Raw genomic sequence first — 11,600 nt, forward strand, 5'->3', positions numbered from 1 at the left:
GATTATTACAAAGTTCATCATTCATCAATTATGGTGGACTCATCTTCATCCTGTGAAAATAAAAATAGAAAGAGTAGCTCATTACTTGAATGTTCAACGCATCGTAAATTCAAGTCAAATATAGAAGGAAATAACAACAATACCATTTCTTCATCTTTTTCATCAAGACAAGTCATCGAAGCACCAACAAAAGTGTTACATATAAGACAAAGACGAGTTTGAGGACGAGAACCCACAGATTGAGAGACAACAGCAACCTGAGATCTACTTGTAGCACTAGGAGTCGACATTGCTCACTTCCTGTCAAATGAAAAAGGCAAAAACATACATAGCCACATGAGAAGATTGAGAAAATGGCACACATTGATACAGCAACTTGAGATCTAGGGAAGGGATGTGCCGTCGTACCTGTTGGACTGTTGGATTCGCTGGCGAGGTGGGGAGGTCGACAACATCGTGGACTGGCAATGGGGCGAGGTCGCGGAGGCGAGGCTGGCGATGTCGGCGACGTCGCGGACTAGCCAGACTGTGCGGAGCCGCGCGCCTGTCGCCTGGGTGCGGCCGTGCGGATGGGGTCGAGGGCTGAAGTTGAGGGAGTGAGGGTTTCAGGCAATCAGGCTTATATACTTAGGGTTGGTTGCTGCTGGGCTTTTAGTGGGCTACATCTTTCGGGGGGGCCGATGGAGCACCGCGGATGAAAATTAGGATCTGCTCCAAACCCGTGGTATTTCAGATATCAAACCTGTAAAACCATAAATAAAAAACAGGCACCAAAACCGAACCCGAGGAACCAAAACCCACGGATATTCGCCCCAAAACCGATCCGCTGCCATCTCTAGGAGGAGAACCGGTATAAAAGACGGGGCGTCGTTGGCAGCTGCGTCTTGAGTCGCAGCCGACGCTTCTTCCTCCTCCCTTCTCCCGGTCCCTGTCTTCTTCCTCGCTGCAGCTCCCGCCGCCGAGTCCTCGGCGCCGTTGACCGAAACGCCTCCCCCTCTCTCGCCGTTCTCGGAACGGCCGCCGTCGCGTCAAGGATTCAAGGTGCGTACTTCACCGCGCTTTGCAGAGAAGGTGCGGTGGCATGCGAATTCTCTGCTACTACCTGCTACGATTTCTGTTATGTTCTCTACATTTCCTCCCTGCGCCAGTGCCTGTATTCGCCGTCGGTTTGGGGACAGATCATCATGTCTTGTCACAACTTTAATCTCATTATGTGATGGTTCGCGGTGGTCATTGTGTGATTGTGTCGGTAGGGAGACGCCTAAAGATTTCACGATGCCGCAGACAAGATCATCCAGGCCAGGACAGATCTGCAATGAGCGAGAGCAACCCCCACTGTTCATTTCTTCCGTTCCTTTCCTATCATCTTCCCCATTTGCCCTGCTCCCTTTTCTTTTCTATACTATTGCTGGTGACCATGTCATCACCTCATCTCATCTCTCCTCATCATGGATCCAGCCTGTAACCATTTCGCCCATATATTAAAAAAAAGATACTACTAGGGATTGATTGATTAATAGATTCACATAGACAAAAATAGAAAAAGTCAGCTGTTGCGGTGGCTAGATATCTATAATTGTTTGGTTGGTTTTCCGGTGGGAGGGGAGGCAGCCGCCGCTAGAATTTACAAGCATAGGGACAACTGCGTTTTCAGCAGCATATTGCGCCCGGATACGGAGAGAGCTATTAGATGGATCACGCATTCAGGCCCTTGTGCGAGCGCGGCCCCCCACCATTTTTCCTTCCACTTCTGCTGATAGCCCCCGAACCCCAATCGGCCGAGGGACATTTAACTTTTTTTTGCCATCGGATGGTATTTGCCATTTTTACACGGCACTTATATATTTACTATCGTAAATTTATTATTATTATTTTTTTGTTGATGTGGCATGTGCAGTCAGCTGACGTGGTAGCGCCTCCTCCTCTTGCTGCCTCTCTCTCCCTCCACTCGCTGACTGGTGGGGTTCTCTCTTCCTCCACTCGCTGCCACGCTGGCGGACTACGTGGCACGTCACATTAGTAAAAAAAAATAGAACAATTACTATTTACAATGATAAATGTGTACGTAAAGAAAAAAAATGGCAAACTAAGAAGTGGCAAAAAAAAAAAAGTTAAAACCCACCCAGGTGGCAGTGGCATGGAGCCTGTGGAAGCTGCAGGCGGGGTTTCTGGTTTGTATATATAGAATACTCCGGTAGAAAGTTAGAGAGACTTTTCCCTGTGTGCCATTATAAAAGATCGTAATTCCCTGTGTGCCCCTAAAAAAATTCAGCGGTCTTCAGCGCCACTACTCCAACTTTTTCGTGTCATTCATGCCACTTCCGTCAGTTTGGGCTCTAACGCCGTCAAACTTCAGGTGTGAAAAGACGAAAATGCCCTTAAGTTCAAATATGTTATTAATTTTTTTTAGCATCTTAACGACTTCAAATGAAAAAACTCAAAACTAGAAAGTTGTAGATCTCGTCGAGATCTATAATTTTCATATAATTTTTTTTTTCATTTAATTTCGCAAAAAAAATAATATGATTTTTCTAAAATATATTAATCATATCAAATCATATTTTTTTTGCGGAATTAAATGAAAATAATTTTTATATGAAAATTATAGATCTCGACGAGATCTACAACTTTCTAGTTTTGAGTTTTTTCATTTGAAGTCGTTAAGATGCTAAAAAAAAATTAATAACATATTTGAACTTAAGGGCATTTTCGTCTTTTCACACCTGCAGTTTGACGGCGTTAGCGTCCAAACTGACGGAAGTGGCATGGAGGACACGAAAAAGTTGAAGTAGTGGCGCTGAAGACCGCTGAATTTTTTCAGGGGCACACAGGGGATTACGATCTTTTATAATGGCACACAGGGAAAAGTCTCAAAGTTAGAAACTAACGCGGCAGCCCTGATTCGAAGGTCAGCACGCGGATAAGGACGACCTGACGTTCTAGACCCCCGGGCCCCGGGCGGAGATCGGGTAGGTGACGAGGAAGACGGCAAATGCAGCTAGAGGAGAACAGATCGGCCGATGGGGCACATCACACATGGCGTCCGCGTAGGCAGGGGCCAGGGGAGAAGGAGAGGGCTTGTTCTGGAGTTCAGTGGCTATTCCCTACTAACTGCTAACTGTACGATCCGTGGCTGCAGCTTCTGGATCGGAGGATCTCACTGTTTTCCTGCTGCTTGCTGCATTTTTTCACAGGGTGGGGAGCTGAGTTGGGAGGACTGCTGCAGCCATGAAGGCCCTCATTCTCGTCGGAGGCTTCGGCACCCGCCTGCGGCCGCTGACGCTCAGCGTGCCCAAGCCGCTGGTGGATTTCGGCAACAAGCCCATGATCCTGCATCAGGTTAGCACGATTGCTCCGTCTCTGGGACAAATTTCAGTTCTTTAAGTCGTTAGATTTACATACAGTGCAGGGAGAAGTCCATTTTTAGTAGTTGGCTATGGTTGACCAGCCTGAGTTGTTAACAGGCTGTAAAAGTAATTTATGGTCTCCAAATCATACGCTTTGATAAGGTGGATCCATGTGAATAGATTCCTCACATCGTTTCGCCGAAATTTGGTTTATGGTGATGCTTATGTTGATTTGTTGTGAGAGGAAAACATTGTTCGTTCGTTGAAAAGTACTGCTGTAGCAATGTTGCATAACATGGCGGTCACCTTACCGGGACTGCTGCCCCCGTGTGTCTTGGTGACAAATAATCGCAGCAGAAGAAACACATGAATGACTTTGATATGATTAGAACTTTTCAAGTCACCAGAAAACAAGCAGGATCACTTTCAGGCTTCCTGTTGCTGAATTGATACTGTATTTGTTTGTTCTAGACTTCGTATAAGGGCATGTTTAGTTCCCAAATTTTTTTGCGTAGTACTCATCACATCGAACCTTGCGGCACATGCATGAAATACTAAATGTAGACAAAAAAAAACTAATTGCACAGTTAGGTGAGAAATCGCGAGACGAAACTTTCAAACCTCCATAATTAAACACTAATTGTCAAATACAAACGAAGTGCTACAGTAACCAAAACCCAAAAATTTTTGCATCTAAACGCGCCCTAACTCTTTGGACTGAATTTACTGAATGCCGCTGTGATACCCAGATCGAGGCTCTGAAGGAAGTTGGTGTTACAGAGGTTGTCCTGGCCATCAATTACCAGCCTGAGGTAACAGCCCTGTCTCTGTCTCCATCAGCAAGGAGCGCACGTGAATCTTTGTGCATTTGTCGGACGCTCAGATCTGACTGGCGATGCTTTTGGTAAAACGACCGCGCGCAGGTGATGCTCAACTTTCTCAAGGACTTCGAGAGCAAGCTTGGCATCAAGATCACCTGTTCTCAGGAGACGGAGCCCCTCGGGACCGCTGGGCCACTGGCTCTGGCCCGCGACAAGCTCGTGGACGGCTCCGGCGACCCTTTCTTCGTGCTCAACAGCGACGTCATCAGCGAGTACCCGTTCGCGGAGCTCATCGCGTTCCACAGGGCCCACGGTGGCGAGGCCACGATCATGGTGACCAAGGTGGACGAGCCGTCCAAGTACGGCGTGGTGGTCATGGAGGAGGGGACCGGCAAGGTGGAGCGGTTCGTGGAGAAGCCCAAGGTGTTCGTGGGCAACAAGATCAACGCCGGCATCTACCTGCTGAACCCGTCCGTGCTGGACCGCATCGAGCTGAAGCCGACGTCCATCGAGAAGGAGGTGTTCCCGCGCATCGCGGCGGACGAGGGCCTCTTCGCCATGGTGCTCCCGGGGTTCTGGATGGACATCGGGCAGCCGAGGGACTACATCACGGGCCTGCGCCTGTACCTGGACTCGCTGCGGAAGAAGGCGCCCGCCAGGCTCGCGTCGGGCGCGCACGTCCTGGGCAACGCGTGCTGGTGCACGAGACCGCGGTCATCGGGGAGGGCTGCCTCATCGGGCCCGACGTCGCGGTCGGGCCGGGGTGCGTGGTGGAGGCCGGGGTGCGGCTGTCCCGCTGCACCGTCATGCGCGGCGCGCGCGTGAAGCAGCACGCCTGCGTCTCCAGCAGCATCATCGGCTGGCACTCCACCGTCGGCAAGTGGGCGCGCGTGGAGAACATGACCATCCTCGGGGAGGACGTGCACGTCTGCGACGAGATCTACAGCAACGGCGGCGTCGTGCTCCCGCACAAGGAGATCAAATCCAGCATCCTCAAGCCCGAGATCGTCATGTGATCCAGAAGGAAATCTGGGTGGGGCGCCAAATCCAAATTACAACATGCCCCGTGCATCCCATCGCAATGCGCTTCATACTTTTGTTGTTTGATTTTTTGCTCGGTTGTCTCTTGTCTGCAACTGTAACCAGTTGTCTAGTGTTTGTCAGCTATATGTGGTTAAGACGAATTTCAGGTTTCGCTCCGTGCGTGCAGATAGGGACCAGATGAATGGAAATAACAAAAGTTTTCGTCGTGTTATTATGAGCTGAGCAACTGCTTTGTTCTCCATCCCTCCGCAGATTATCATGAAGTGGATGCATTCCTAATGTAATTACCCATTTTTGTTAGAAACTTCACTGTTTATGTCATTCCATATAGATACGGGTGATTGAGCTACTGCCCATCTGAGAGTTTCTAAGGAAATGTTGAGTCGACTGAAGTTCTTCAATGAAATTTGTCACGGAACATAGTAAGCTATTCTTCAGGGAAGATATATGTCAGGTTATACTGCCTTATGCTCACCCAGAAATTGCTATCTTCTTTTTTTCTGTATGATTGGCTATGGCTAATGTACTCTAGGTTGCTAGTGCTCTGTCCGTATCTCTCGCTCCTCTAGTCCTGGCAGTGTGAGCATATATTCGGTTCCAGATAGATTGGCTTGTCTAGGTGGTTAAGCAGTCGTATCATGCGGTCCGTGGATCTGCCCTTTTTTTCCTTTTATTTTTTTGGTGACACTGATGCCGCAAGTTTCTAATCCTCGTATCTCATCTGATGTATTATGCTGATTGCAAGCTGTATCTATATGCCAGCGACAAATCTTCAGACTAAACAACAATGACTTGCATCATCAGAACTAGAAGTAGGAGACTTTTCCTTCAAGCACAAACCTTAACCTGAAATGTTTAGGTTCGCCTGTACTTTTGTTTCTACAAGGACTTTGGATTTTCTAGATGAATAACCTTACGTTTAGCAGATGTAGACAAAGCTTTCCTTGGCCAGTGGTCTTGCCTAACAAGCGATTCCGAAGTGAGGTTGAGAGACATCGAGATTCCAACCAATGACGAGGAGCATTAAACTGTGATCGAGATGCAAGATGAGGAAAACAAAAGGGGTTGGTCGTCTCATCGACAAGCACCTCCTAAGCCACTGCTCGAACGGATGAAAAGGACCTCGCAAGTCGCAACTATAACTCGCTGCGTTGACCTGGTCCAACATGCCGGCCCTTTTCAAAAGTACAGCGACGGCCCACTAGACGGATTAACCTATCGGCCCAAATCCCCCCAGCGCGGCCTCGCTGGGCCGACGAATCCGGGGCCACGGAGCGCAGATTTCCCCGGGTCCCGTGTGCGTTCGGGGCTGGACGACGGGGACAGACAGTGGTGTCGCGTGGGCACCTGCTTCCAACGCCCTCCGCACCTTGCTGCCCTGTCGTCCGCTCTCCTTCCCTTCTCCTCCCCTCCAACTGTTGTCTCCTCAACCCCCCGCCCCAACCACAGCCACGCCCACCAAGGCGCCAACCGCACAGGTGAGTAAGTTCATCTTCTTTCCTCCTGATTCTTCTCCGTCCGCAAGCCGTCTCGAATTTGGGGTGTGTTTGGTTGGGGGCTACGAATGTGGGACGGTACAGGGTGATTTGTGTGGAACAGAATGGCTCGAGTAGGGTGCTTGGGTCTGGGAATTGGATGGTTTGAGAGCTTTGGTTTAGTATAGCTGTATAATATGCGATGGCCCTAGGCAGTTCATGAGCCAATTAGCGCAGGCCAAGCAGACGATTAGAGGCCGAATAGCTCAGATCGTTGTCCCAGTCAGGCTTCTCCTTGGTGGATCTCTCTCTCGTGGAACCCCTAGCGTTCGTGAATCACGCTTGCATTTGTGGGGCGTCGAATTAGATGCTCCCCACTATCCAACTTTGTATCGGCAACGAGTCAATTGATTCTCTGGATTTGATGGGGGTTCGACCTTTTTGGTGGGGGCGGTGTCACGAGCAAACAAATTTGAGATGTCAGCATTATGTTCTTGCTTTCCTTCAGTTATTATGCTATTCTTAGGCAATACTACCTATGATTGAAGTACTAGTATCGCTCTCTTGGACATTGCAGCAGCAGCTGGGGTGCTGACGTGCTGTGGGTGGTTCTATGTCCATGGCAGCGGAAAGCAGCAACATGTTGCCATATTTACCACAGCAAGCTTGCCGTGGATGACTGGGACTGCGGTAAACCCACTGTTTCGAGCTGCATACCTTGCCAAGGCTGGGGACTGGGAGGTCACGCTGGTGGTGCCTTGGCTGTCCAAGGGGGATCAGGAGCTCGTTTATCCAAACAAGATGAAGTTCAGTTTGCCGGCAGAGCAGGAAAGCTATGTGCGGCGGTGGCTTGAGGAGCGGACTGGGCCGTTAGCCGAAGTTTGACATAAAGTTCTATCCTGGGAAGGTAAAAGTCAAGCCAATCTTGAATATATAGTTTTAAGTGCCATGTTAATATGATGGTTGTACAGGTATGGATTACCATAGTTTACTCCTTCGGTACAAACCAGGACGCAGACCCCCACTCTTTTCCTACCAAAGATGCATGGCTTACCTGCTTTCAAATAGAAGAGGGGGGGGGGGGGGGGGGGGGGGGGGGGGGGGGGGGGGGGGGGGGGAAGGGCTCTGAATTCTGGGATAGCTCGTTCATGTCTTCAAACAAGCATCTCATGAATTTGTGTTAGCGACGGAATTTAAACATACAACAGTGTGCTCAATAGTCGATACAAGTGAAATAGATGGTATGAGACAGTTCGTTTTTAGCAAGTTATATGCAAGTACATCAAATACTCGAATGACTAGAAAATTTGTGGTACTGGAGCACATAGTAGAATGCTATGAAACATGTCTTTAGACATCTGATTTAGTGGCACTGGCTTTAGCATATGGAGAAAGGAGGGAACTAAAATTACTAATGTACAAGTCATTTATGCTGAAGATGATGTTCTTGACCTTGAGATAATATGATAGACTAACCTTCTGATGATGTCCATTGCAGTTTTCAACTGAGAAAAGAAGTATTCTACCTGTTGGAGACATCAGTCAGACAATATCTGATGATAAAGCAGATATTGCAGTGCTAGAAGAGCCAGAACATCTTACTTGGTACCATCATGGACGGAGGTGGAAAAGCAAGTTCCAAAAAGTTATAGGTGTTGTTCACACAAACTATTTGGAATACGTGAAAAGAGAGAAAAATGGATATATCAGTGCGTTTATCTTAAAACACATTAATTCTTGGGTTACAGACATCTACTGTCATAAGGTTAGCCCTTCCATTTTTCTATTCAGTGTTGTTTCTTTTGTTTTGTTTCCAGGCTCGTCCATGGTGATTAATATCAGTGCTTCTGTTAAGAATGGATAGACGATAGCAATGTTGTCCTCTGTGGCCCAATGGTAAAATATATAGGCAACATGGATACACAATTTTAAACCAAACACAACATTTCACTGGTGCAGTCATCCTAGATTGAAACACCTACACCCTTACACCTTCTTTAAGCATATGCAACAGTCTCAAGATTGAAAAACGAGAACTGTGATCAGTTGACAACTATTGTATGACTTCCAGAGCTGTCTGCTGTTGCTTTGCAACTCCCCAAGAAACTTGGCAAGATTGAACTGAAGTAAGGATAATACCAGACGTCACTATAAACGCGGCAAGTAGATGGCATGCTATCAGCATGTATAAGAGCATCTCCAAGAGTCTTTTTAAATTTCACTCTCTAAATCATCATTTGGAGAGCCATTTGCATAAAAATCGCTTTCTATATGTTTTCACTCTTCAACAACTTTTCTACATCTTGTGTACACTCTAGAGAGCCATTTTCGCTATCTATCTTTGGCTAGCTAGAAATCCATAATAGAGGATGGCTATATTTGATAACCACTTAGAGAAGCTGTTGGAGTGTATTTTCCATCAAAATCTCTATTCCTAACAATTAGGAAGGATATAAAGAGTCTCTTGGAGTTGCTCTAATATGGTAGAACAGGGTGCTAAGTATAATGAGTGCTTAAGGCATAACTAGCGACTTCTGGCCAAAGATAAACATGGTGCTAATCTTAGACAATCACACTTATACCCTTAGCAGTTGTCAACCTACTAGCCTTCTTGTTCACTTTGTACTCTTCATGGTCAGAGCGAACTTGTTCTTAACCTGAATAGTACTTTTCAAACCTTGGATTCGTCAAATTTGTGTATCTTGCTAATTCTTCTACTTTGTTATCAGCTACCGACGTACTGAAGAACATAACTTGATTAAATCAACAAACATGTTATGCATCGATAGTGTCACCATTTTACATAGGGATCAGATAAAACTCATCCGTCATTCTTCTTCTTTTTTGGTAATAACAGTTAGTTTGTTAAGTTAGTAGCTGCCCTGCTTATATCTGTTTCCCTTTTTTAGGGCAGTAGCTGCCCCTGCTTATAGTGGTTTTCCTTTTCTTGTAGGCCTGTAGACTCTCTGCTTACTACGTAACAGTAAAACACAAACCATAATGACATCATGTGCTGTTATAACATATTTTTATATATTTTGAAACGATTACCAATCTATATCTGTATTGGTAATTCGAAATCCATTGATAATTATATATAATAATCATGTGCTCCACTTTATTTAAAGCATAATTTACCTTTGATTTCTTAAGTGCAGTTTTTCTGACTCTTTCTTCTTATAACCCTTCTCTTGAAGGTTATAAGATTGTCTGCAGCAACTCAGGATGTTCCTAGGTCTGTGATTTGTAATGTTCATGGAGTTAACCCCAAATTTATTGAAATTGGCAAATTGAAACATCAGCAGCTATGCCAAAGAGAACAAGCATTATTCAAGGGTGCATATTATATTGGAAAGATGGTTTGGAGTAAAGGTTACACAGAGCTTCTTCATCTTCTTCATAAGCACCAAATGGAATTGTCTGGCCTTAAAATGGAGTTGTATGGCAGTGGGGAAGATGCTGATGAAGTAAAAGCATCAGCTGAGCGACTGAGCTTAGATATTAGAGTCTATCCAGGCCGTGATCATGGAGATTCAATATTTCACGAGTGAGTATTCAATAGATGAACAATACCTTTTTATACAGTCTTAGTAGCTGGTATATTGTTTTATGTTCAGGTATAATTTATGATAAGTTCTTTATGCCATCGCTTTATACTCTTTGAGTCTCGACTGAACTGTATTATCCATTCCATTGTTTGTCTCAGCTACAAGGTTTTCATAAACCCAAGCACAACTGATGTGGTATGCACAACAACTGCAGAAGCTTTGGCGATGGGGAAGATTGTGATCTGTGCAAACCATCCTTCAAATGAATTTTTCAAAAGATTTCCTAATTGTCACATGTACAGTACTGAGAAAGAGTTTGTGAGACTAACAAGGAAAGCTTTGGGAGAAGAGCCTATCCCACTGTCAGATGATTTGAGGCATGAGCTTTCCTGGGAGGCAGCAACAGAAAGATTCGTTAGGGTTGCCGATATTGCACCAACTATGCCTGTGGGGCAACAACCACCAGCTTCTCCGCATTTCATGCGCATCTCCCCAGATGAACTGCAGAAGAACATGGAAGAGGCATCAGCATTTTTCCATAACACGATCTCTGGGATTGAAACTGCCCGTTGTGTGTTCGGTGCAATACCAAACACGCTGCAGCCGGATGAACAGCAATGCAAGGAACTTGGGTGGAATTTGCAGGGATAACATTAGCTTTTGTTGCGATGTTGTTGTCATGGACCATAGAATTAACCAGTCTAACTCAACGGCAAAAAGATTTTGTCACTCGGAAAGGTTCTCAGATTGATCAAACAGGCCTTCTATGTGGTGTTCTGGTGTGGCGACACTGCATTTTTCCTTCACATATCAGAGGCATTCTGAAGTTCCTGGATGCTATTACGATCTGATTGTTCCGGCTTGTTCGGCTGCTCAAGTTCCAGCTTGTTTCAGTTTGTTTCAGCTTATTCTCTCTCACAGAACACTATTGAATCATCCGAAATAATCCAAAATCTACTGCGCAACGGATCAGCCGAACCCGTACGATCTGATTGTAAATCTTAAGCTGTCTGAAGTGCACACTAGTATTACGATCTCATATGTGTAGACTGTTTTTCATCATGTGTTTACCAGGATTGACACATGTGTTGAAGATTGTATTGTATATATAAGATGCACCTTGTTTTCGCAGTCATGCATGCGGATGCAGTTGATGAAACTTTTATGACCCCGCCTAGAATCTGTGCGCCAGTTGATGAAACTTTTACCTTGCTTTTTGTAGGCGTGTAGCTGATTGCCCAGCATTCCTTCTTACAGTTAACCCCATTCGACAATCTAACATAATTTCACAGCTGCGGTGATTAATTTTTCGTGGTATGCTGTTCTAATAAAAACTTTTATTTACGTAGTACTCCCTCCGTTTTA

The 11,600-nt window shown here is 45.9% G+C and overlaps 1 protein-coding gene and 1 pseudogene across 1 annotated transcript; both read left to right on the forward strand.

The window, feature by feature from the left end:
- The first annotated feature begins 900 nt into the window (after positions 1-900).
- On the forward strand, positions 901-5,548 carry LOC136501919 (probable mannose-1-phosphate guanylyltransferase 1). Its single transcript, XM_066497437.1, is given in 5 exon segments — positions 901-1,041; positions 3,195-3,339; positions 4,097-4,159; positions 4,271-4,858; positions 4,861-5,548. Coding segments are annotated over 4 exon segments (1,086 nt in total). The 5' UTR covers positions 901-1,041; positions 3,195-3,228; the 3' UTR covers positions 5,185-5,548.
- Positions 5,549-6,323: 775 nt separating this feature from the next.
- Positions 6,324-11,552, forward strand: LOC136467066 (digalactosyldiacylglycerol synthase 2, chloroplastic-like; annotated as a pseudogene).
- The last annotated feature ends 48 nt before the right edge of the window (positions 11,553-11,600 follow it).

The sequence above is a fragment of the Miscanthus floridulus genome, chromosome 1 (assembly GCF_019320115.1).
Source record: "Miscanthus floridulus cultivar M001 chromosome 1, ASM1932011v1, whole genome shotgun sequence".
Lineage (NCBI taxonomy): Eukaryota > Viridiplantae > Streptophyta > Magnoliopsida > Poales > Poaceae > Miscanthus > Miscanthus floridulus.